This window comes from Salvelinus namaycush, chromosome 9 (genome assembly GCF_016432855.1).
Source record: "Salvelinus namaycush isolate Seneca chromosome 9, SaNama_1.0, whole genome shotgun sequence".
NCBI lineage: Eukaryota > Metazoa > Chordata > Actinopteri > Salmoniformes > Salmonidae > Salvelinus > Salvelinus namaycush.
This window is the reverse complement of record NC_052315.1, coordinates 45,309,350-45,336,969: the sequence shown is the minus strand read 5'-3', so window position 1 is coordinate 45,336,969 and position 27,620 is coordinate 45,309,350. Positions and strand designations below refer to the sequence as shown.

The 27,620-nt window shown below is 44.0% G+C and overlaps 1 protein-coding gene across 1 annotated transcript in view; it reads left to right on the top strand.

Moving 5' to 3' along the window:
• The window catches only part of LOC120053513 (synaptotagmin-9-like), a 58,649-nt gene that overhangs the window by 25,245 nt on the left and 5,784 nt on the right, over window positions 1–27,620 (top strand). Inside the window, exons 2-4 of the mRNA XM_039000643.1 lie at window positions 12,130–12,493; window positions 12,594–13,134; window positions 26,328–26,448. Coding sequence (XP_038856571.1) covers window positions 12,130–12,493; window positions 12,594–13,134; window positions 26,328–26,448 — 1,026 coding nt within the window. The remainder of the gene's footprint in view (window positions 1–12,129; window positions 12,494–12,593; window positions 13,135–26,327; window positions 26,449–27,620) is intronic.

Genomic DNA, 27,620 nt, shown 5'->3' with positions numbered 1-27,620 from the left:
GCCTATAACAATTAGGGTCAGCTTGATCTCCCCTTTAAATAAAGGACTCACCGTGGCTTCCTTCCAATCAATGGGAACCTCCCCAGAGAGGAGAGACAGTTTAAATTGTTGAGAGTTAGGCTCGGCGATGATAGGGGCTGCAACCTTAATGAAGTGGTGATTAAAGAGCTCAGCCATGTGCTCCTTGTTAGTAACAACCACATCATCAACCTTAAAGAGCAGCAGTAAAATAAAAATAGCGGTGTAAAAGAGGGTGCCACAGTCATACTCTGGACCTAGTTTTGTCCCATGGAATAAATGTTGTGGATCTTAATGTTTTTCCTCATAATCCTATCAGACCACCATTTTATTACGTTTGCAATCGCAACAAATAATCTGCTCAGACACCAACCAAGGATCATCAAATGTCGTGCTATAAATTGGGACATGGGCAGCTGTGAGCAGGGTTTATTCTCCAGGTCTTTCACCGTTTTCCAGAACTTCTTGGTGTTTCGACCCACAGAGAGAGAACTGCTCCTTAAAGTAACTAACGCTGGCCTTCGGGATAGCCTGAGTGCACTTACTTCTCATTTGCCTGAAAGACAGCCAGTCAGCCTGAGTATTTGTGTGCCAAGCGTTTCGCCAAATGGTGTTTTTGAGGTGGAGTAACTCTGCCAGATCACCGTCAAATCAGGCACTGAAACTGTTTTTAATTGACATTTTCCTTATGGGGGCGTGCTTGTTAACAATACCACTGAAAATATTTTAAAAAGAAGCCGCAAGCATCTTCAACTGAGGGGATCAAACTGAATCTATCCCAATTTACAGAGGCCAGGTGATGAAGGAAGGCTTGCTCATTCAAGTTTTTCAGCAAGCGTTTATGACAAAACAGGACAGGTCGTTTCACTGAGCAGCCATTACGAACACAGGACGTAAAACAATGATCACTAAGAGCATTACAGAAAACACCAGACTGATACCTTTCAGGATTATTTGTGAGGATAACATCGAGGAGATTGGCCTTTCCTGGGTATTTGCAGTCATACCTTGTGGGATTGATAATAATCTGAGAGCTTTAGGAAGTCCCATTGTTTTAAGACTTGGTCGGATGGTTTAAACATGTCAGTTTAGTTCACATAGCAGGATGAATTCAGACTTAGTATAAGGGGAGAGAGCTTAGGACTGGTAGGGTACAGGCCGGTGCTGATGGAGTTTGAAAACACCCAGCAACAGTCAGCAAAGAGCTATTTGAAAGCTTAATGCTTAAAACCAGCAAATCAAATAGTTTGGGGACAGACTTGAAAGAGACAACCGAGTACTGAAGGTGTTCATTGGTAAAGATTGCCACTCCACCACCTTTGGAAGATCTGTCTTGCAGTCAAAGGTTATAACCAGAAAGGTTAACGTCAGTGTTCAGAACAGTCTTTCTTAACCATGTCTCAGCAATGACAAAACACATCTGGATTGGAGCTGTGAACCCACACATTCAATTGTTACATTTTAGATAATAAGCTTCCAGTGTTAACGTGAAAAAAACCTAGGCTTTTACGAGAGAAGAGATCAGTGAAGCAGAAATCATCCGACAACAGTACGACGGGCCAAGGTGTACATTTCCAGATATCACCAGCAGTAATACAATTAGGGCACGGCAGAGGACAGGGAGAGCTTTGCAGTGTTGATTATTTATGACGTTAGAATGTGCATCAGATGGCAACAAGATCAAATTGTACAGCACTTTCATCAGGTAATATGAATGCAAATCCAGCTAGAGGGGGTTAAAATGGTATGGGAGGTCAAGAGACCGTGTAACAGATAGATAGATAAATAGATAGATAAAAAAACAACTTGGGGCTAGGCATTGTAAGTTCAAAGAGTCACTCGCCCCAACAACATAAGAGAGTAGCTCTCAAGTCCAGTAGGCTATAAAAGTCTGAGACAAAATCAAATAATACTAGGTCTATGCTAGTTAATTAAAGTGTTTCTGAGTGAGCTCACATAATAAGCTTCACAAGTTAATTAGCCTACATAAAATTCAGATCAGTGCAAAGTCTGCGGTGTGTGTGAATGTATGTGTGTGTGTGCTGGAGGCGAGCAAAGGCTAGGGAGAGAGGGGAGTGTGGCGGAGGTACCTGTACCAGATGTGGGGAGCAGATCGCTGGGTGGAACTTATTTTTTACTTGTTCAATAGCTAAAAATACTTGTCCGAAACTGAAAATTCTGTTGTAGTAAAAAAAATATTATTGACAGATGCGATTTGATCCTTATTGTTATTTTAATAACAGTGGACATTTCCTGACTCTCCAACAATATGGGAACTATAACAAACTGAATCTGCATACAATAAAGTGCATAAGTTAATCAGTGAATTCATTTACATTTTCCCTTGAGGTGTAGAATTGATTAATTACCGTATATGACAACCTATGCCAGGCTAATTAAAGCTGCTTGATGTCTGTTAACCTCACAATAGCAACATACATAGATAAAGAGATGCATCTCTAAAACGCAGAGATCAAAATGTCACAGAACACAATGACTCACACAATGAAGTTCAAGTCCACATGTTGATGAATAACACACAACTACCCACCAAGTTAAATTATATAAAATATACTTTACTCATGAATGATGCATGACAGTACAGTATGTACAGTACTTATAAGACTTACTAAGGAAGTCAGACATGGTGTATACCTACTTACTGCTTTAAATGAGGATCACTTTCCTGTATATCATTCTAGCAGGCAGGCAGACATAGACGGAGATACATAGACACGTGTGGGTGTGTGTGATCAGTCCTCCTCCAGTTCGTCTCCCCTCTGTCACTGTTGTCTGGACAACCAGGGGTTGAACCCTGGTCTACGTTTTCTCAGACTTGAAGACCACTATCTTTGGGCAGCTGCAGCAGCTGTAAAGTCTTCCATGGGAGGACCCTCCACCACAGGAACATGAGCCTTTGCAGTTGTGGGGTAGTCAGACTGGATGGCAAATCTGTTTTGATCCTCTTCATTGTTGAGAAACCACGGTCACACTGTCGTGACTTTACTTTCATTAATTTGATGACTGTTATTTATATAATCCACTAACTATGTTTAATTGTTACTCGATTCAGTTAACCACGTAACAATTAACTCATTAGGATTAGGGGCACCACGAATGAGTTGTTTAACGAGTTACCATCTCCCAAATTAAACTCTGGAAAATATACACTACCGTTCAAAAGTTTGGGGGTCACTTAGAAATGTCCTTGCTTTGTAAAGAAAAGCTCATTTTTTGTCCATTAAAATAACATCAAATTGATCAGAAATACAGTGTAGACATTGTTAATGTTGAAAATGACTATTGTAACATGAAACGGCAGATTTTTTAATGCAATATCTACATAGGCGTAAAGAGGCCCATTATCAGCAACCATAAGTCCTGTGTTCCAATGGCACGTTGTGTTAGCTAAACCAAGTTTAGCATTTTAAAGGCTAATTTATCATTAGAAAACGCTTTTGTAATTATGTTAGCACAGCTGAAAACTGTTGTTCTGATTAAAGAAGCAATAAAGCTGGCCTTCTTTAGACTAGTTGAGTATCTGGAGCATCAGCATTTAGGAGTTTGATTACAGGCTCAAAATGGCCAGAAATAAATACATATCTTCTGAAACTCGTCAGTCTATTCTTGTTCTGAGAAATGAAGGCTATTCCATGCGAGAAATTGCCAAGAAACTGAAGATCTCATACAACGCTGTGTACTACTCCCTTCACAGAACAGCGCAAACTGGCTCTAACCAAAATAGAAAGAGGAGTGGGAGGCCCCGGTGCACAACTCAGCAAGAGGCAAGTACATTTGAGTGTCTAGTTTGGCAGATCCGTCTGCCCAGCGTCATCTGAGCCGCCCGTCTGTCCCGAGCCGTCAGAGCCGCCCGTCTGTCCCGAGCCGTTAGAGCCGCCCGTCTGTCCCGAGCCGTCAGAGCCGTTTGTCAGTCAGGAGCCGCTAGAGCCGTCAGTCAGTCAGGAGCCGCTAGAGCCGTCCGTCAGTCAGGAGCCGCTAGAGCCGCCAGCCAGTCAGGAGCTGCCCTCCAGTCATGAGCTGCCCTCCAGTCATGAGCTGCCCTCCAGTCATGAGCTGCCCTCCAGTCATGAGCTGCCCTCCAGTCATGAGCTGCCCTCCAGTCATGAGCTGCCCCTCAGCCCGGAGCTGCCATTAGTCCGGAGCTGCCATTAGTCCAGAGCTGCCTCTCTGTCCGGAGCTGCCTCTCTGTCCGGAGCTGCCCTTCAGTCCGGAGTTGCCCCTCTGTCCTGAGCTACCTCTCTGTCCTGAGCTACCTCTCTGTCCTGAGCTACCTCTCTGTCCTGAGCTGTCTCCTCTATCTAGGGGGGACCTTTGTGAAGGTTCCTAGACCAGGGTCGGGGCGAGGGTCGCCACTCAAGGGACGCTAAGGAGGGGGACAAAGACAATGGTGGAGTGGTGTCCTCGTCCTGGGCCGGAGCCGCCACCGCGGACAGATGCCCACCCAGACCCTCCCCTGGAGTTTTAGGGGTGCGTCCGGAGTCCGCACCTCAGGAGGGGGGTACTGTCACGTCCTGACCATAGTTCTTGTGTTTTGCTTGTTTAGTGTTGGTCAGGACGTGAGCTGGGTGGGCATTCTATGTTGTGTGTCTAGTTTGTCTGTTTCTGTGTTCAGCCTAATATGGTTCTCAATCAGAGGCAGCTGTCAATCGTTGTCCCTGATTGAGAATCATATATAGGTGGCTTGTTTTGTGTTGGGGATTGTGGGTGGTTGTCTTCTGTCTTTGTGTTCTGCACCAGATAGGACTGTCTCGGTTTTCACATTTATTATTTTGTATTTTGTATAGTGTTCACGTTATTGTCTCTTCGTTATTAAATCATATTGAACACTAGCCGCGCTGCATTTTGGTCCTCTCCTTCACCACAGGAAGAAAGCCGTTACAGATTAGCTAACACAACGTGCCATTGGAAAACAGGAGTGATGGTTGCTGATAATAGGCCTCTGTATGCCTACTGTATGTAGATATTCCATAAAAAAATCTGACGTTTCCAGCTACAATAGTCATTTACAACATTAACAATGTCTACACTGTATTTCTGATCAATTTGATGTTATTTTAATGGACAAAAAAATGTTTCTTTCAGAAACAAGGAAATGTCTAAGTGACCCCAAACTTTTGAACGGTAGTGTATATATCGATAACAGTCACTTACTAATCATTACTTCATATCAGTCTCATAATCTGAACGGTCACAACCTTTTTGGATCCGCAAAACCAACAGCCTTGAGAATTATTCAGTACTACACAAATTGGTTTTATTATTTAATTTCTAGCTAACTAAATAATTACACAGAATACACATACACACTTACATGAGACAAAGGTCCCTAGTGGACTGACAAGATATGACGGCTTGTTACACATAGATAGAGATAATACGAGATAATATTAATTAAATAATTAATTTGACTTTACAAACAACAAGAGGTCTTTATTGGAGTCTATTTCTTCAGAGACTAGACCTATATAAAATAACTTAACTGGCTGAGGAGGGCTATGATGCTTAACAGCCTAATAGAAGTAGGATTTTCTTTATTAGGCCTGCTTACAATTGCAACTGGGCAAAAATGTAGCATCCTACATAAAACAATCATTTAAAGAAAAAAAGTCTGCACGTTCAAACTAAAACAATGTAACTAATAATGAAAAGCGCACATTTGTAAATCCCAAACTCTAAAAGTAATTGGAAAGTTAGATACAAATAATGTGTGACATTGTGATTATAATAAAGCATGTAAACAAGATGTACTGTAAACAAGATGCTGTGTCTTCACAACTGTAGCAGGTGCAGCCCATTATGCAAATGTTTCCTATTAGCAGGACAATAGACTTTTTATAGTCCGGCTACTGTCGTGAAAATCCCTCAACTTGCAATGTATTCAATGCTTAAATGCTTTATTATCCAAATGTAAAAGCATATACTGTACAGTACGGTATTTCTTCGTCAGCTTCTTTATGCGTTCATTAATTAAATAATGATAAAAATACTCTTTCAAAATGCAGATGTTGATTTAGTTATGGATTCATAATGAATTACTATGGGAATAAATATCACTGATTTACAGAAATATTGGAACAAAGTTGTCTAATGAAGGCAAACAATTTAGAATCCTCCAATCCTCATGCTGTAGCCTACAGCTGTTGTACAGCTCCATATTTTCCATTCCATCCTAACAGAAACCCTTCTGTTTAGTTCTTCATGTTTCTCGGAATAGAAACACCATAATATTAATCAAATTAATTAAGCAACATTTCTTAAAATCAATCCCATATACAATGTTATTACAAAAAAGGTTTTAAATTCTCTGGTAATGCCAATACGGAAGATTATCAAATGCTTCTCAAAGATGCCCTCTGGTGGTCAAACTAGCAATAACTTGCATTAACAGAAAAAATGGCTGACAAATAGATAACGTGCCACAGAATGCTGCAGCAGCCCGCAAGGTGTGCGGCAGTATGACGCAACTTTTAAAGGAGGAACCACTGTACCTGTAGTGTAAATACTTTTCAAGTTACAGTATTCCCTTTATAACTTTACTAATGACATCACAAAATGAAAAACAATATGACATGATTATTCTTTAGGTCCCCACTGACCATTCCCCACATTCTGATGTTAGGAATATTGTTCCAGTGTTCACTTTTTGGACATTAGATTCTTTGGGCGGCAAAAGTCTTCTGGAGGCTAAGACATTCCTTTGGTTGATACAGAAAGTTCTCTGCTGCATAAAAAAACGTATGACCGGGTGTGAGGTGTCAACAAGCATCCTTAGGACACTTTGATCCAATGGATCAGATTAATTGTTAGGAAGATATATTTTTGGCTTATTTTTTCTTTTGCTTGTCCATTTGGACAAGCTTAGTTCATATTATCCTTTTGTCCAACAATTTATTTTCCTTGTCCTGGGAAAAGCGCTAATGTGGGCGGTTTATTCAGTCGCCGACGTAGTCTCGACAGGGAGTTTACAAATCTTCATCCATATCGAGGTTGGTTGATCGCTGTTCTGGTGTCCAGAAACTGTTTTCGGTCATAGGAAATGATGGTGAAAATATGGTGTACAAAAAAAGTTACGATCAGAGTAAAAAAAATATTTAAAAAATAGCAGAGTTGGTCAGGAGCCCTTAAGACGGCAGCTATCCACTGCAATGCCATCTTCTACGCCACAAAACAGAACATCACAATACAGTGTACACTAAATACATAAGAGCTCATCTGCTTTAGTACTGTATGTCCCACGTGAACCTGCACAGTGGTTCTCACTCTTCTTCATTTCCATAGCGTCTATCCAACACATCCTTAACAAAATGTCAAGATTAAATCAGAGGTTTGTCAGCTTGATTGCTCCTTTGGTAATCACTGAATACAATAGGTGAATGAGTTTGATTCAGCATGCATGTGAAGGGGCGAACACCAAATCATTTTGCAATCAGCAGCAGCACGTATGCTAGAGGTCACAATGATGTGTATTCCCCACACTGAGTGGTGTCCTGCTGTGGAGACACGTCTGTGATCCATTTGGTTCAGCAGGAGGCCACCTCAACACACAGACACACACACACACACACCATCAATAAGTCATCATACATCATGCATGCATTTGGAACACGCTTGTGTTCGTGCCTGACAGGAGAAATCGTGATGAAAGAGAGGATGAAGATGACACCTGTTTGATATGTCAGTACCGTATGTGACTGGATTATCATGCGTATCACATCTTTAGATTTAAAGATGGAATCCGCACTACTGGCCGCCCCACCGCCGTTGTTATTGTTTTTGTAGCCGAGCTGATCTGGGGAGCGTCGCACAGCATGGTAAAAAAACAGCAGTAGCTATTGTGCTCTTCTATTGCGTGTGCAACTGCACATGGCTTTTAGGTGAGCTAGATGGCTCTTACGATGCCTTTTCATCTTTAATCCATCCTTCAACTTCTTGCTCTCTTTTTGAAGATCAACACCAATCATTCCTGTGAAATATTTGTTTGATCTCGGGATGTGACAAATGTAAAAATGTTCTAAATGTTTAAACAGCAATTTTTTGTCATTTAAACTATAAGAAAAAAATCATAAAATTACATGGGAATTCACAATGCACATATGGTCCTGCATTTGACCGCTAGGGGGTGATGCAGTTCAATCTACCGCAGTCCTGGCTACCAGACGGCGCTCACCTTACTGCTGTCCCCCACCCACTCAGCAATGATGGTAGTTAATGCCATTTTTTAGGTTCTCTGCTGTGTGCCTCTCCTCCATGCTCTCAGAGGTCAGTACATGGGACTTCATGTCCCACTTCTCGTCAATGTGATGGCTCGTTGCAGTGATGTATGACAGCGTGTTCATAGACGTCAAACAATCTGTTGTTAACTTCACGTATGGGGTGTTTTGAGAGCTCGTGCTTTGTACTTGCAGAGCAATCATTGTACAATTTTTCCATTCGACCATCACAGTTTTTAGACCTGGCATCTTGTAGTCTGGTTCTAGATATGCCGTTAAGGCATTGAAGCCAACATCCTTTACCATTGACAATGGCTGCATATCAACTGCAATAATTTCTGTAATCAGTGCTGTGGTTTTCTCACTCCCTTATCGCACTTCTTTCGTGTGAACTACAGTATCTGCAATGACCCTTTTTGCATTAACTATTTTGACTCATCACATACACTGCTGCTACTGTTTATTATCTATCCTGTTTCCTAGTCACTATACCCCACCTATATGTACATACAGTATCTACCTAAATTACCTCATACCCATTGACTCGGTACTGGTACCCTGTGTATATAGCCAAGTTATCGTTACTCATTGTGTATCTATTCCTTGTTATTATTTTTCTATTATTTATCTTTTTTTCTCTGCATTGTTGGGAATGGCCCGTAAGCCTTTCACTGTTAGTCTACACCTGTTGTTTAGGAAGCATGTGGCACATACATTTTATTTGAAGAGCCAGTCTAATATCTGTTGTTGGGGGCCTGTGCTGCTGCCAGCAATGGTTTGTGTCTCATGGTGCCGCTCTTTCAGATTGTTAAGCATTGCACCTGTACTGTCATTTGAGCTCAATTCTGTAACGTCCTGACCAGAGTTCGTATGTGTTTTGCTTGTTTAGTGTTGGTCAGGACGTGAGCTGGGTGGGAATTCTATGTTGTGTGTCTAGTTTGTCTGTTTCTATGTTGGGGTAAATGTGTTGCCTGATATGGTTCTCAATTAGAGGCAGGTGTTTGACGTTTCCTCTGATTGAGAACCATATTAAGGTAGGCTGTTCTCACTGTTTGTTGGTGGGTGATTGTTCCTGTGTCAGTGTTGGTGCTACACGGGACTGTGACGGTTAGTGTTTTTGTCAGTTTGTATAGTGTCTTGTTTTGTTTTATTAAATTCATTATGTCTAATTACCACGCTGCACATTGGTCCTCTGATCCTTCTCGCCTCTCCTCGTCTGAGGAGGAGGACGACGTAGACTGCCGTTACAGAATCGACCTCGCAAAGTTTGCATTTCCCTACCTACTCATTTAACTTGCCATACAAGACTTCGTTGCTGTCGCTTCCCTGTCTCACTCTCTGCCATTTTTCCAACTGTTAACGACAATGATGTGCAGAGCATTTTATATCCGTGGCAAATCATTTGAAAGATGCATACAGTATCTCCACCTACTTACGTTACATCATTGTTGCGTTAGGTTAAATAAAACATTTTCCCTTTATGATGATGATGATGATGATGATCGGGACCTGTTGTATGGGGAAAACAAACAGAACAATTTTGGGGAGGTTAGAGTTTTTTTTCTAAACGTTAACAATCCCAATTTAATTAAAATGTTTAAGCTTTCACACCCCTAGCTTGATCATCAGACAACTTTGGCCCACAGCAACCCTCGTTTGTCATGTTTTGTACAATGAATTCATTAAAGAGATAGTTAGACATTGTCAAATTAAATTGAGCAGTTTGGTTCACTTCAAAAGTGACATAACATCCTTGCCAGGAGATCTATTTAAACATTTGCATTGTTAAAAAAAATCTATGCTGTGCTGCTGTTATTTCCCAAGACAGTTGACGCCTTTACATTTGACTGTGTTTTCTGCACACATAATTTATAAAATATTGTATTGTAACGTGTGATTCCATAAAAAGTCTAAAACTAATTAAATAGTTTAGCAGCTACAGTACAACTAATTTATTTTTCATGCATGCTTGGACAGCCTTTTTTTTTGTGTGACCTACCAATTGAGGTGTGTTTTGAGTCGCAACCCAACATAACGGTTAAAAAAACATACACAGACCAAAGAATAACAAAACAATATATATGTTTTTAAAGGTGGGGACCTGTGTGATTGAAATAAATATCGGCCCATTTCCAAACTCTGTTGCCTAGCAAAAATCCTAGATTCAGTACTTAACTTAGATCCTTTTCAACTATACACCAGCCCGGTTCCAGACCAGGTCATAACACCATCTCTGCTACTTCTTTGGTTTTAATAATTTTCTTAATTTTTTGAATAAGAAGAAACACTGTGCGGCCCTTTTTATTGACCTGTCTAAAGCCTTCGATAATGTGGGTCACTCATTACTTATTCAGAGGCTTGCATCAGTTGGCCTGGACCAGGCTGTGTGTAGCTAGTTTGAAAATGATGCCAATGTCATCCTTGCGACCTACCTGGACCCCTGCCAAAACCCACAAGTGGGTCCCGACCCACAATTTGGGAACCACTGCATTATATCACCTACACAGCGCATTGAATATGCATAGGCCTATACATACTGGATATACAATTATAAATAACAATGCAAAGATAATTTAAGAATTCGCACAAATCAGCATGTTTACACATTTAGGTTGTGTGTGTGTGTGTGTGGATATGCATGTGTGTGGGAGTGGCAGTGCAGTTTTGGGTGGTTGCTGGGTGTTTGAATGATACAATATTGATAATTAAAGTAAATAAGCCAATGCTAATTAAACTTGTCAGACAGTGTTGCTTTGAGAAAGTTTAAACTTTAGACATGTGTCCTGTTTGTAATTGATTGAGCTGCAGAATCAATTAAAGTGAGTGGTGTTTAGAGCTCATTGTGTTGATGGCACTTTGTCAGTTTTAGGATAGGAAGTGCAGTTGTCCCAGCAGGGCTGGGAGTTTGTTGGGACAACACACACAGTCACAATGTCTATCATTCCATGCATTCAATGAACATGGGCAAGAGATATTCTGCTTCCAAACTCATATAGTGTCTTTGATATTTGATCTTGAATTTATTTTTGCTTTTTAGAACAGCCACGTTGAGATGTACCAAAGGTTGTCAAAATAGCAGATAACTAAATGAGTGAATCCTCAAAAAATGTGTCACCACTAAAATGTGCCACAATGTCTGGGCATGCCATCTATCTCTGTGGCTTAGCGCAAAAGACCCAGCTGGTTTACAGTGCAGTATGTGGGCCAGCCCAATGAGCCTGTGGATTCCACATCTTCTCATGGGTAAAGCCCAACCAGGATGGATTGGTGGGAGGAATAACCCATTTCCCTCCACTGGTCTAGATAATGACAGGAAAGTATGGTCGAGAGGACACATGGTCCAGGTACAGACAATGTAGACAGTAGATCTGATGGGAAGCTAGTGGCAGGACACTCTGACAAGGGCTTATTCACTGTGGACTAAAAGCCCTCTCTGTGTCTGCATGGCCTGATTCGTAATGACTGGGGATTGGAGAGGAGACATGGAGACAGAGTGAGCTCATTCATCAGATAGTGAGATGCACTTTCTGAGAAACATAACATATTCCGGTGGAACACACCAGGCTATTCCAGACACCAACCACTTCCCTTTTACTATCTGTGAGCGGATATTTGAGATGAGAGCACTTACTGATGAGTTCATGTTGATTGAACTGAACAATGCTACCTATCTGATGAGTTTCTCTTCCTTTGCTAATGGAAACAATTGTCACGTCTGTCATACTAATACTAATGTTTGTACAATATCAATTTGAGCAGCACATTGGGAGAGACTGAAAGAAAAGTTGATAGCATATTATAATATCTTGCTATCAATACAAAATATATCGTCCCACAGTTCCCTGCTAACTTGTTTCTCTCCCTGGGTCTGTCTATGCAGATGTGTCAGTGAGCCTGCTGTCTCTGGTGGTGACCACCTGTGGCCTAGCCCTTTTCGGGGTCTCACTTTTCGTCTCGTGGAAGCTGTGCTGGGTGCCATGGCGCGACCGTGGCCTCCCCAACGGCCTGAAGGATGGCCAGGGGGACCAGCAGCCAGTCATGATGGAGGTGGATGGGGTGGAGAATGAGTACAGTGAAGACTGTGTCAAGGAGCCTCCAGGCCTCTTAGTCCCCGAGGCAATCATGAAGATCAGCCACACATCCCCAGACATCCCCCTGGAGGCCCAATCCAAGCTCAAGGAGAACCATGTCCGCCACACCACCCGCGTGCAGCGCCAGATCACTGAGCCCACCTCCTCTGTCCGGTCAGTCCCACAACACAGAAAAAATGAACAAGTCAATTCAACTAACCATGTTGCATTGTGTCTATAGCTAATGATAACTGGTTTCTCTACCCTCTTGTAGGCACAACTCCATCCGCCGCCAAATGAACCTATCCAACCCAGACTTCAACATTGGCCAGTTCCAGAGACAGGAGTCCCTGGCCACTCTGGGCCGGATCAAACCCGAGCTCTATAAGCAACGCTCTGTGGACACGGACGACGGCAGGAAGACGGACAGCTGCGGCCGCATACATTTCATCCTCAAGTTTGACTGTGACCTGGAGCAGCTCATCATCAAGATCCACAAGGCCCAGGATTTACCGGCCAAGGATTTCTCAGGAACCTCTGACCCTTACGTCAAGATCTACCTGCTCCCCGACCGCAAGACCAAGCACCAGACCAAGGTGCACCGCAAGACCCTCAACCCTGTGTTTGACGAGGTCTTCCTGTTCCCTGTGGCCTACACTGAGCTGCCCACACGCAAACTGCACTTCAGCGTCTACGACTTTGACCGCTTCTCCCGCCACGACATCATTGGCCAGGTGCAGGTGGATAACTTCCTGGACCTTGCAGACTTCCCCAGAGAGACTAAACTCTGTAGGGACATCCAGTACGTCACCTCGGTGAGCTAACCTCTATATCAGTCTCACTACAGTATCATAATATCTGCTTGGGTACGTGGACATGCAACAATAAATGCAACATTGTGACTTGAAATGAGGTAGTGAATAAGGGTACATTATCTGAGAGAGTTTAGTTGGAAGTCCCTTCAGTTCTGGTTCCTGATCATTCAACTATGTCAGTTTAGGAGTGGGACTGGAAAGAGTTAAACACTTAGAAGCATATCGGAACCAGCTCAGCCTTCCCCTCAGGCCTACCAAAAACTGTCCAAACAATAAAAAAATGTGTAAAGGCCATGTAACAGCAAGGCAGGGAGGAAAATACCAAAGTGTAAGTATGTCTGTCCCCACAGAACCCCTCCACCCTGGTTTAATAAAAAAAGAAGACTAACATAAAATGATACTTAGATGGGATGAATAATACATGACCACACCAGGAAACACATGGGGTGGAGACGTACATCTGAGTTGGCAGCAGTGGCTGCTTTGACATGAGGATACAAAGCTGGAGCTCCTCTCTCCATTATTCACATGGATCCCATTAATCACTGTGAGGTGTGACATACTGAAGGTTTCACCTGTCTGATTGAATCTCACTGACACTGGACTCACTGGTGTCAAATCAAATCAAATCAAATGTTATTTGTCACATACACATGGTTAGCAGATGTTAATGCGAGTGTAGCGAAATGCTTGTGCTTCTAGTTCTGACAATGCAGTAATAACCAAAGAGTAATCTATCCTAACAATTTCACAACAGCTACCTTATACACACAAGTGTAAAGGGATGAAGAATATGTACATAAAGATATATGAATGAGTGATGGTACAGAACGGCATAGGCAAGATGCAGTAGATGGTATAGAGTACGTATAGAGTATGTATGGCAGCAGCCACTCAATGTTAGTGGTGGCTGTTTAACAGTCTGGTGGCCTTGAGATAGAAGCTGTTTTTCAATCTCTCGGTCCCTGCTTTGATGCACCTGTACTGACCTCGCCTTCTGGATGATAGCAGGGTGAACAGGCAGTGGCTCGGGTGGTTGTTGTCCTTGATGATCTTTATGGCCTTCCTGTGACATCGGGTGGTGTAGGTGTCCTGGAGGGCAGGTAGTTTGCCCCCAGTGATGCGTTGTGCAGACCTCACTACCCTCTGGAGAGCCTTACGGTTGTGGGCGGAGCAGTTGCCGTACCAGGCGGTGATACAGCCCGACAGGATGCTCTCGATTGTGCATCTGTAAAAGTTTGTGAGTGCTTTTGGTGACAAGCCGAATTTCTTCAGCCTCCTGAGGTTGAAGAGGCGCTGTAGCGCCTTCTTCACCACGCTGTCTGTGTGGGTGGACCAATTCAGTTTGTCCGTGATGTGTACGCCGAGGTACTTAAAACTTTCTACCCTCTCCACTACTGTCCCGTCGATGTGGATAGGGGGGTGCTCCCTCTGCTGTTTCCTGAAGTCCACGATCATCTCCTTTGTTTTGTTGACGTTGAGTGTAAGGTTATTTTTCTGACACCACACTCCGAGGGCTCTCACCTCCTCCCTGTAGGCCGTCTCGTCGTTGTTGGTAATCAAGCCTACCACTGTAGTGTCGTCTACACACTTGATGATTGAGTTGGAGGCGTGCATGGCCACGCAGTCGTGGGTGAACAGGGAGCACAGGAGAGGGCTCAGAATGCACTCTTGTGGGGCCCCAGTGTTGAGGATCAGCGGGGTGGAGATGTTGTTACCTACCCTCACCACCTGGGGGCGGCCCGTCAGGAAGTCCAGTACCCAGTTGCACAGGGCGGGGTCGAGACCCAGGGTCTCGAGCTTGATGACGAGTTTGGAGGGTACTATGGTATTAAATGCTGAGCTGTAGTCGATGAACAGCATTCTCACATAGGTATTCCTCTTGTCCAGATTGGTTAGGGCAGTGTGCAGTGTGGTTGCGATTGCGTCGTCTGTGGACCTATTGGGGCGGTAAGCAAATTGGAGTGGGTCTAGGGTGTCAGGTAGGGTGGAGGTGATATGGTCCTTGACTAGTCTCTCAAAGCACTTCATGATGACGGAAGTGAGTGCTACGGGGCGGTAGTCGTTTAGCTCAGTTACCTTAGCTTTCTTGGGAACAGGAACAATGGTGGCCCTCTTGAAGCATGTGGGAACAGCAGACTGGGATAAGGATTGATTGCATATGTCCGTAAACACACCAGCCAGCTGGTCTGCGCATGCTCTGAGGACGCGGCTGGGGATGCCGTCTGGGCCTGCAGCCTTGCGAGGGTTAACACGTTTAAATGTTTTACTCACGTCAACTGCAGTGAAGGAGAGTCTGCAGGTTTTGGTAGCGGGCCGTGTCAGTGGCACTGTATTGTCCTCAAAGCGAGCAAAGACGTTGTTTAGTCTGTCTGGGAGCAAGACATCCTGGTCCGCGACGGGGCTGGTTTTCTTTTTGTAATCCGTGATTGACTGTAGACCCTGCCACATACCTCTTGTGTCTGAGCCGTTGAATTGCGACTCTACTTTGTCTCTATACTGACACTTAGCTTGTTTGATTGCCTTGCGGAGGGAATAGCTACACTGTTTGTATTCGGTCATGTTTCCAGTCACCTTGCCCTGGTTAAAAGCAGTGATTCGCGCTTTCAGTTTCGCGAGAATGCTGCCATCAATCCACGGTTTCTGGTTGGGGAATGTTTTAATAGTTGCTGTGTGTACGACATCGCCAATGCACTTGCTAATGAGCTCGCTCACCGAATCAGCGTATTCGTCAATGTTGTTGTTTGACGCAATGCGGAACATATCCCAATCCACGTGATCGAAGCAATCTTGAAGCGTGGAATCAGATTGGTCGGACCAGCGTTGAACAGACCTGAGAGCGGGAGCTTCCTGTTTTAGGTTCTGTCTATAGGCTGGAAGCAACAAAATCGAGTCGTGGTCAGCTTTTCCGAAAGGAGGGCGGGGGAGGGCCTTATATGCGTCGCGTAAGTTAGAATAACAATGATCCATGGTTTTACCAGCCCTGGTAGCACAATCGATATGCTGATAGAATTTAGGGAGTCTTGTTTTCAGATTAGCCTTGTTAAAATCCCCAGCTGCAATGAATGCAGCCTCAGGATATGTGGTTTCCAGTTTACATAGAATAAAATAAAGTTCGTTCAGGGCCATCGATGTGTCTGCTTGGGGGGGAATATATGCGGCTGTGATTATAGTCGAAGATAATTCTCTTGGTAGATAATGCGGTCGGCATTTGATTGTGAGGAATTCTAAGTCAGGTGAACAGAAGGACTTGAGTTCCTGTATGTTGTTATGATCACACCACGTCTCGTTAATCATAAGGCATACTGAAGTCTCAATTTGTCAAAGTGTGGTCTCAATAGAAGTCAGTCTCATTGGAGTCTCACTGTGGAAATAAGGACTTATGGTGTCATTGAAGGAGTGTAGGCTGTCTGCACTCTCAAGGGAGGACTGTAGTCTGAGTGATGTCTCAATGATATATCTCTATACTGTCTCCCCTTGAGGGCCACTTCTTTTTTAGATGTGTTCATTTTCACTTCCCATCGACAAGTAGGGTTTGAGGACATCAAAAGTCTATGATTAGCCTAGTGGTTAGAGTGTTGGGCCAGTAACTCAAAGGTTTCTGGATCGAATCCCCGAGATGACAAGGTAAAAATCTGTTGTTCTGCCCCTGAGCAAGGCAGTTAACCCACTGTTCCCCAGGTGCTGAAGACATAGATGTTGATTAAGGCAGCCCCTGCAACTCTCTGATTCACAGGGTTTGGGTTAAATGTGGAAGACATATTTCAGTTGAAGGTATTCAGTTGTACAACTGACTAGCTATCCCCCCTTTCCCTGATTATGTCATGCCTGCTCCCCCCTGAGGGTGCCAGGCTCCTGTCATCGTATGCACCTGTTACCATCATTATGCGCAGCTGCGCTCATTTGGACTCACCTGGACTCCCTCACTTTGTTGATTGCCCCTGTATATATGTCTGCTCCTCTGTGTTGTACCCTGCAGTAACGTTGTTTGTCGTGTTTATTTCCAGACGCTGTTCTTGTTCCGTTACACGTCCGTCTATATTACATGGTTCACTCCCTGTACCTGCTTCTCATCTCCTGTGTTGGGCGTTACAGATTAGGCTCAGACAATGAATAGGTCTGAAGCTAGTATTTTGTATCAAGGCTGTCAAACTTGGCGACTTCATAGGTCAGGGTTTCCAAACTCGGTCCTGGGGGCCAAACCGGGTACGAGTTTTAGTTTTTGCCCTAGCACTACACGGCTGAAACAAATAATCAAAGCTTGATGATGAGTTGGTTATTTGAATCAGCTGTGTAGTGTTAGGGAGAAAACTTGTGCCGGGGGGGCTTGGACAGAGTCCTAGATTTATCTGGGGATGCAACCCAGAGCATCTAGGAAACACAAGCATCACAAGCACACACACACACACACACACACACACTCATACATAGCCACACACACAGCCATTCTCCATCTCAGAACTGGGCCAGCCCTTCTGGGACCCAGAGCATGTGACATCACAAGTCCAACCACTAGTCCATGCATAAATCATACCTCAGCGCTAAGTTGTGTTTCAAACATCCCATATGTAACATACAAACTGTAAACCGGCATCAAGTCTGACATTGAAGTGCTACATCTCCATAACTGAACTGTAGGACCATATGAACGGGGTCAAGAATAACCCACCATCTACTTCTTAGATAACATCAATTACAAGTCATGTAGCGTGTTTATTACATGTTTTTAACATACCTCTAAAATACAGGACACCTTCCAGGGACAGAGAGCTATACAAATACCCATACAAGTGACCAGCTCTAAATCTTTTACATGATCTCTGTAAGCTTCTACAAGCAGGTCTCATATCCACCTTTATGAGGGTTGAATTAAACTGTTAGACAACAGAACAGAATCACTGGTGGTTTTGGCCAGCGGCATACCACCCTGCATCCAACTGCTGGCTTGCCATTGAGGCTACGCTGGGTTGGCCCTGGTTGGTCTCTAGCTGGAAGACCAGATCCTGCTGGAAGTGGAGTTGGAGAGCCAGTAGGAAGCACTCTTTCCTCTTGTCTAAAAAAAAGATCAGTGATTGGGATCATTACCCTGTGTCATTAAACGGGTGTCCTGACTCTCTGTGGTCACTAAAAATCCTATGGCACTTATCTTAAGAGTAGGGTTATAACCCCGGTGTCCTGGCTAAATTCCCAATCTGGCCCTCATACCATCATGGCCACCTAGTCATCCTCAGCTTCCAATTGGCTCATTCCTCTCCCCGGTAACTACTCCCCAGGTCATTGCTGTAAATGAGTCAACTTACCTGGTAAAATAAGGGTTATGTCACGACTTCAGCCGAAGTCGGTTCCTCTCCTTGTTCGGGCGGCGCTCGGCGGTTGGCGTCGCCGGTCTACTAGCCATCACCGAGCCACTTTTAATTTTCCATTTGTTTTGTCTTTGTTTCTACACACCTGTTTTTCATTCCCCTAATTATTGTTCAGGTATTTAACCCTCTGTTTCCCCCATGGTGTTGTGCGGGATTGTTTTGTGTCATGTTCGGTAATGTTGGTGACTGGTTATTTCGACGGGTGCTGTTTTTTGCCCGTGCGTAAAAGTTGATGTTCGTGTGTTTGTGTTTGGGCAAGTGTAGTGATTTACCTTGCACCATTCATTATTCTAAGTAAAGTTACGTTGCTCCCAATTCTCTGCTCTCCTGCGCCTGACTGCATACACCAGCTACACCCACCATTATGACAGATTCAATCAAATATCCTGTCAGGGAGATAAAGGACTTGTATGGATGGATGACCTGTTCCTGTGGTATACTTTCTTTAATTAGACACAGCTTAACTTATCTATTCTAGAACTCAATAGAAGACCAATAGCCTCTTCAGGTTCACATTAATTGTCAGGCTGATATAACAAAGATTTCAAGAGCACTGTAATCTGTGTCCCTGCAACAGCAGTTGATAGTATTAATGTGAGCCAACTTGGGCGACAGGTAGCCTAGCGGTTAAGCACATTGGGCCAGTAACTGAAAAGTTGCTGGTTTGAATCCCTGAGCTGACTAGGTGAAAAATCTGTTGATGTGCCCTTGAGCAAGGCACTTAGCCATAATTGCTCGTGTAAGGAGCTCTGGATAAGAGCTTCTGCTAAATGACTAAAAAGTAAATAAAATAATTAGGTCTTTGATTAATGGGATGAGTATGTGGCTTGATCCAATGCAGCAGGTTTACTACCTAGCTCCACAATAACCACCACTGCAGCATCTGTAACGATCGTCGTATAGAGGAGAAGGAGAAGACCAAGGTGCAGCGTGGTAAGTACTCATAATTACTTTTAATGAATACGAATACTATAACAAAACAACAAAAACAATAAACAAACAGTTCTGCAAGGTGACATACACTAAACAGAAAACAACCACCCACAACTCACAATGGAAAACAGGCTACCTAAGTATGGCTCCCAATCAGAGACAACGATAGACAGCTGCCTCTGATTGGGAACCACACCAGGCCAAACACATAGAAATAGACAACCTAGACATACAACATAGAATACCCACCCACATCACACCCTGACCAAACTAAAAATAGAAACATACAAAGCCATCTACGGTCAGGGCGTGACAGCATCATTTAATTTATTTAACTAGGCGAGTCAGTTAAGAACAAATTGTTATTTACAATGACGGCCAAACCCTCCCCTAACCCGCACGACACTGGGCCAATTATGCGCCGCCCTATGGGACTCCTGATCACAGCCGGTTGTGATACAGCCCGGGATCGAACAAGGGTCTGTAGTGATGCCTCTAGCACTGCGATGCAGTGCCTTAGATCACTGCACCACTCGGAAGCCTCCAGTGGCGCAGCAGTCTAAGTGATGAGCACATCACATCTCCTTACGTTATGTCTTATTGATCTGCATTGTGGAAACAGACATGGGCTGAAAATAATACTTGAGGAATGACTGATGAAGAAGGAAGGAAAGATAAAATGGGTTTACAACAATATGCCTTAACTACGGGCCAACTGCTGAGAGAGGAGCTATCACGTTTTGGTTCAAAAGTCCACTTATTCCATTGTCTTAAGAATATTTTATTTTTGAAGATGACAGAGTCATTCCAAAGTCCATTATTATTACATGAGTACTACATTTATGAGTGATTGAAATGTGTTAGTTTCCCCTGATTGTGTCTGTGTTCATTTAGAAGCCCAGTGAAACACATCTAAAATGCTGAATCATGTCGTTCCACAGCTGCTGACTTACTGTCTGCTGACGTAATAGGATGACATGCCAAGACATGGTCTTACACGTGCTGGCTATTGCGAAGCCATTTTTACCTCCCTCTCTATCTCCCTCCCTCTTTGTCTCCCTCTGTTTCTCTCTACAAACATGGTAGTAACACCCTGTATGTTAAGAGGCTCTTAAAAGAGAGAGAGATCCTAGGGGGGAAGGTGAAAGATGGATAATTACACAAGATAGACTGTCAGCCTTCTCTCTCAGCCATATTGGGGGCCAGTTTAATTTCATTGAAAGAGCACAAGTGACGATAATTCCACCACTGACTTGATTTAAGTACTTCAATGAATGGAGGAGACTGTTATCCTATAGTCTGCAAATGGAAGTGGGTAATTGGATTATTTAGCCTGAGAGGGATGGGCTGCATGGTCCACCCCTAATCTCTTTGTGAGTATGTGTGGGGAGGTTGCATGTGTGTGTACGCACGTGCTCGTGTGTGTGTGTGTGTGTGTGTATGTGTGTGTGTGTGTGTGTGTGTGTGTGCGTGTGTGTGCATGCGTGATTTATACCACTTTACGACAGAGACCTCCTGCCGCGCCTTCTGAGTGACCAGGTCAGTGTAGCAAAGTGCGGACCGATGATGATGTACTGTAGGTTAGAGGTCACTGTGGTGTCTTGCCCTATGTTGACAGCCTTGATAAATCAACTCATTTGTTTGATTACATTTACAGTGATTTTGGACACAGGCCAGAGAGCAGTTATAGATCGCATTAGATCTGTCATTTCAATCATCCACATAGAGGACTTATTGATGCTTGAATGGATGTGCCAATTCTACATGTTCCACTATTACACTCCCAATCAATGTCCTAATCAATGACGTTGTCTAAAAAACAAATATCCAACAACAACCACCAAAGTCATTCCTTACAGGACATGACATGATTTATAATGCACAAAGAATAGCAGGACAAGTCGCACCCATTATTAGTTCAAGTCATTAGCAACCATTAGCAACCATCTCTGTTGGATGTGATGTGAGGTGTTTTACACAGACGCTTTTAAATGGAACATCAAAGTAAGCAGCTAACTGTGTGAATTGAGCCATTTATAGTAACAAGGATTTTCATGTACAGAACATTAGAACAATGCAGCACATCAGACAGCATGTGTTGTTATTCTTAAACGTTAGTATTAACTTTGGAGTCTATTTGGGCTCTATTCATACAGAAAAACATTTTCCAATTCAGGTTCATGGTCGTTGTGAGTTAGCAGTGAGCACAAATGTAGCTGTGATTGCATTTCAATATACAGTGCCTTCGGAAAGTATTCAGACCCCTTGACTTTATCTACATTTTGTTAGGTCATAGCCTTGTTCTAAAATGGATTTCAAAAAATAATCTCATCAATCTATACACTATACACCGTCATGCCAAAGCAAAAACAGGTTTAGAAATATTAGCAAATGTCTGAAGAAAACCCCCCGGTAATATCACATTTACATTCAGACCCTTTTGTCAGTACTTTGGTGAAGTACCTTTGTCAGCAATTACAGCGTCGAGTCTTTTTGGGTATGATGCTTCAAGCTAGGCAAGATCTTTATTTGGGGAGTTTCTCCCATTCTTCTCTGCAGATCCTCTCAAGCTCTGTCAGGTTGAATGGGGACCGATGCTGCACAGCTATTTTCAGGTCTCTCCAGAGATGTTCGATCGAGTCCAAGTCCAGGCTCTGGCTCGGCCACTTAAAGACATTCAGAGAATTGTCCCGAAGCCACTCCTGCGTTGTCTTGGTTGTGAGCTTAGGGTCGTTGTCCTGTTGGAAGGAAAACGTTTTCCCCAGTCTGAGGTCCTGAGCGCTCTGGAGTAGGTTTTCATCAAGGTTCTCTCTCTACTTTGCTCCGTTCATCATTGCCTAGATCCTGACAAGTCTCCCAGTCCCTGCCACTGAAAAACACCCCCACAGCATGATGCTGCCACCACCATACTTAACTGAATGGATTCAGGTCAAAGAGTTGAATCTTGGTTTCACCAGACCAGAGAATCTTGTTTCTCACGGGCTGAGAGTCTTTAGATGCCTTTTGGCAAACTCCAAGTGGGCTGTCATGTGTCTTTTACTGAGGAGTGGATTCTGTCTGGCCACTCTACCATAAATGCCTGATTGGTGGTGTGCTGCCAAGTTTCTTGTCCTTCTGGAAGGTTCTCCAATCTCCACAGAGAAATGCTAGAGCTCTGTCAGTGTGACCATCGGGTTCTTGGTCACCTCCCTGACCAAGGCCCTTCTCCACTGATTGCTCAGTTTAGCCGTGCGGCCAGCTCTAGGAAGGGTCTTAGTGCTTCCAAACTTCTTCCATTTAAGAATTATGGAGGCCACTGTGTTCTTGCGGACCTTCAATGCTGCAGCAATTTTTTGGTACCCTTCCCGAGATCTGTGCCTCAACACAATCCTGTCTCGGAGCTCTAAGTACAATTATTTTGACCTCATTGGTTTTGCTCTGACATGCACTGTTATATAAACAGGTGTGTGCTTTTCCAAATCATGCACAATCAATTGAATTTACCGCAGGTGGACTCCAATCACGTTGTAGAAACATCTCAAGGATGGTCAATGGAAACAGGATGCACCTGAGCACCCATTTTATAAATTTGCTTTTTGCTTTGTCATTATGGGGTATTGTGTGTAGATTGGTGAGGATTTTTATTTTATTCATCAATTTAGAATAAGGCTGTAATGTAGCAAAATGTGAATAAAGTCAAGGGATCTGAATACATTACATTTACATTTACATTTAAGTCATTTAGCAGACGCTCTTATCCAGAGCGACTTACAAATTGGTGCATTCACCTTATGATATCCAGTGGAACAACCACTTTACAATAGTGCATCTAACTCTTTTAAGGGGGAGGGGGGGGTTAGAAGGATTACTTTATCCTATCCTAGGTATTCCTTAAAGAGGTGGGGTTTCAGGTGTCTCCGGAAGGTGGTGATTGACTCCGCTGACCTGGCGTCGTGAGGGAGTTTGTTCCACCATTGGGGTGCCAGAGCAGCGAACAGTTTTGACTGGGCTGAGCGGGAACTGTACTTCCTCAGAGGTAGGGAGGCGAGCAGGCCAGAGGTGGATGAACGCAGTGCCCTTGTTTGGGTGTAGGGCCTGATCAGAGCCTGGAGGTACGGAGGTGCCGTTCCCCTCACAGCTCCGTAGGCAAGCACCATGGTCTTGTAGCGGATGCGAGCTTCAACTGGAAGCCAGTGGAGAGAGCGGAGGAGCGGGGTGACGTGAGAGAACTTGGGAAGGTTGAACACCAGACGGGCTGCGGCGTTCTGGATGAGTTGTAGGGGTTTAATAGCACAGGCAGGGAGCCCAGCCAACAGCGAGTTGCAGTAATCCAGACGGGAGATGACAAGTGCCTGGATTAGGACCTGCGCCGCTTCCTGTGTGAGGCAGGGTCGTACTCTGCGAATGTTGTAGAGCATGAACCTACAGGAACGGGTCACCGCCTTGATGTGAGTTGAGAACGACAGGGTGTTGTCCAGGATCACGCCAAGGTTCTTAGCACTCTGGGAGGAGGACACAATGGAGTTGTCAACCGTGATGGCGAGATCATGGAACGGGCAGTCCTTCCCCGGGAGGAAGAGCAGCTCCGTCTTGCCGAGGTTCAGCTTGAGGTGGTGATCCGTCATCCACACTGATATGTCTGCCAGACATGCAGAGATGCGATTCGCCACCTGGTTATCAGAGGGGGGAAAGGAGAAGATTAATTGTGTGTCGTCTGCATAGCAATGATAGGAGAGACCATGTGAGGATATGACAGAGCCAAGTGACTTGGTGTATAGCGAGAATAGGAGAGGGCCTAGAACAGAGCCCTGGGGGACACCAGTGGTGAGAGCACTTGGTGCGGAGACAGATTCTTGCCACGCCACCTGGTAGGAGCGACCTGTCAGGTAGGACGCAATCCAAGCGTGGGCCGCGCCGGAGATGCCCAGCTCGGAGAGGATGGAGAGGAGGATCTGATGGTTCACAGTATCAAAGGCAGCCGATAGGTCTAGAAGGATGAGAGCAGAGGAGAGAGAGTTAGCTTTAGCAGTGCGGAGCGCCTCCGTGACACAGAGAAGAGCAGTCTCAGTTGAATGACTAGTCTTGAAACCTGACTGATTTGGATCAAGAAGGTCATTCTGAGAGAGATAGCAGGAGAGCTGGCCAAGGACGGCACGTTCAAGAGTTTTGGAGAGAAAAGAAAGAAGGGATACTGGTCTGTAGTTGTTGACATCGGAGGGATCGAGTGTAGGTTTTTTCAGAAGGGGTGCAACTCCCATTACGAAGGCACTGTATTCAAACTTCATTAATAACTTCATCATTGAACATATCCCCTTAGTAAAACCCAACCCACAGAGAGCACAGTCACTGTGGGGCCCCCAACCCAGGATATGACCACGTCATAACCTAGGGGGGGACAACTCTGGTACACCTCTGCTATTTGGAGAACTAAAACCTGTTGCCACTATTGACAATGGGCTTGTCAAAGCCATGGCAGCTAGGCAGAAAGGCCTGATAGCCCTGGCAAGCTCCAGCAGGGTGTGAGCTAGATAGCTTCTCGGGGAGGCTGTGTCTGTGTGAGACTGGGACTGACCACTGACCAGGCTGGTGACCAAGCCAGACCTGATAATGAGCGGTTCTCTGTGGAGAGCTGAACTGACCTTTCCTGCTGAAGCAGAATACTGGGGCTTCCCACTGAGCCCAGGGGCCTGCCAATGGGAACTTTCACACAGGGAGAATGATCTGTTATAACAGGCCCATACAGCTCAGGGCTGAGGAGCACACACACGGCCATGCACACGCACACATACACGCACACGCACACGCACACAAAGACTAATTCAGATGTCAGGCTAGTGTCAGCCAAGCCTGGAGATGCTGCTTATTTACAGTAGGTTCCCAGCTTCTAAAACCAGGGGCTTTGACCAAGTTTATGGTCCAGTAGTCTGCATCTTAACTATGTTTGGTGTTTCCTGCTCCTACCTCAAGCTGAGAGAAACGTACAGTGGTAACAGGTTTGTCAGGGTTACATTACAACGTGAGGTGCATGCCTCAACTTGAGGTGAGACTCGTGGCCTTCATAATTCATGCCGGTAACTAACCTTGTGAGTGACGCTTGTGTCTAACGAACACATGCTATTTTCAGAGGTGATAATTGGAGCGCTTCTCTTCCTGTTCACTTACATACGCCTTGCCGTAGCCAGCAAAAACCAGCGACAATTACCCCAGTGATTATCACATTGGTTGCTGTAACTTCAATCACCTCAGTCGTTCTACAAACACACAGCCTATTACAGTAGTTATACAATTAGCCGCTACACATTTACGCACATAAACTCAGCACCGGGATTCAAAACTATAATTTAATACGTACAGAGGGATCTGTTAGCAGAACAAAATATTTTATTAACAAAAGGTAAACAAATCTGTTGGCTTTACAGAACTGTTATTTTGGTTGTTGCAATTTTACAGCTAATTCCCTGAAATTCTACACATTTTGCCATGTCTTATGCCATGTTAATATGATATCTTATTGAGAGAAACTAATAAAATCAGTGGGGGCCCCCTGGAGCTCAGGGCCTCTGGTCACGTGCTCTGCGTGCCCGGTCAGTAATTCAGCAAGTTTTTAGATAGCTGGAAAGTCTAAGTACACTAAGCAGTACCAATATTATTTTTTTTGCTGACATGGGTTAATTGAGTGATTGTCAATGAGTGACATATAACAAGATGCAAGACAAACTGCTGATGCATAACCAAGCTTAGAAATTGCACGTTGTGCATTCTATTATTCTAACTCTCAACAGTAAGTTGAGGTCCCGACTGTTCACATAGTCCACTGTAAACCAGCGGAATCTCTAACAGCGAAGCCAGAGCTATATGGTGACATCATGAGACATTCAGTTACTAACCAATTTCACTGATGTTTTCATTGCTTTGTAGGACAATGTGGACTTGGGGGATCTCATGTTCTCCCTGTGTTACCTACCAACGGCTGGAAGGCTAACCATCACAATGATCAAGGCTAGGAACCTCAAAGCCATGGACATCACTGGAGCCTCAGGTAGGGGGTCCTTAATGTGGGGACTGGGGTACAAATGTGATGTGGATTCTGCTTAGTCATCACTGGATGGATAAATTATATGACAGACTAGTATATGAAATGGAATGGTCATTTCTGTCTCCCAGTCTTTTAATAATATGGCCCAATAAGTAGAAGCCATGACGAAACATATCAATGGAGCATAAGAATTAAGGAGGCCATGTGTGCGCCCGAAATGGCACCCTATTCCCTATACAGTTGAAGTCGGAAGTTTACATACACTTAGGTTGGAGTCATGAAAACTCATTTTTCAACCACTCCACAAATTTCTTGTTAACAAACTATAGTTTTGGCAAGTCGGTTAGGACATCTACTTTGTGCATGACACAAGTAATTGTTCCAACAATTGTTTACAGACAGATTATTTCACTCATAATTCCCTGTATCACAATTCCAGTGGGTCAGAAGTTTACATACACTAAGTTGATTGTGCCTTTAAACAGCTTGGAAAATTCCAGAAAATTATGTCATGGCTTTAGAAGCTTCTGATAGGCTAATTGACATCATTTGAGTCAATTGGAAGTGTAACTGTGGATGTATTTCAAGGCCTACCTTCACACTCAGTGCCTCTTTGCTTGACATCATGGGGAAATCAAAAGAAATCAGCCAAGACCATCAGCCAAGACAAATTGTAGACCTCCAAGTCTGGTTCATCCTTGGGAGCAATTTCCAAACGACTGAAGGTACCACGTTCATCTGTACAAACAATAGTACGCAAGTATAAACACCATGGAACCACGCAGACGTTATACCGCTCAGGAAGGAAACTCGTTCTGTCTCCTAGAGATGAACGTACTTTGGTGCGAAAAGTGCAAATCAATCCCAGAACAACAGCAAATGACCTTGTGAAGATGCTGGAGGAAACAGGTACAAAAGTATCTATATCCACAGTAAAACGAGTCCTATATCGACATAACCTGAAAGGCCGCTCAGCAAGGAAAAACCCACTGCTCCAAAACCGCCATTAAATAGCCAGACTACGGTTTGCAACTGCACATGGGGACAAACATCGTACTTTTTGGAGAAATGTGGTCTGCTCTGGTCTGATGAAACAAAAATAGAACTGTTTGGCCATAATGACCATCGTTGTGTTTGGAGGAAAAATTGGGAGGCTTGCAAGCTGAAGAACACCA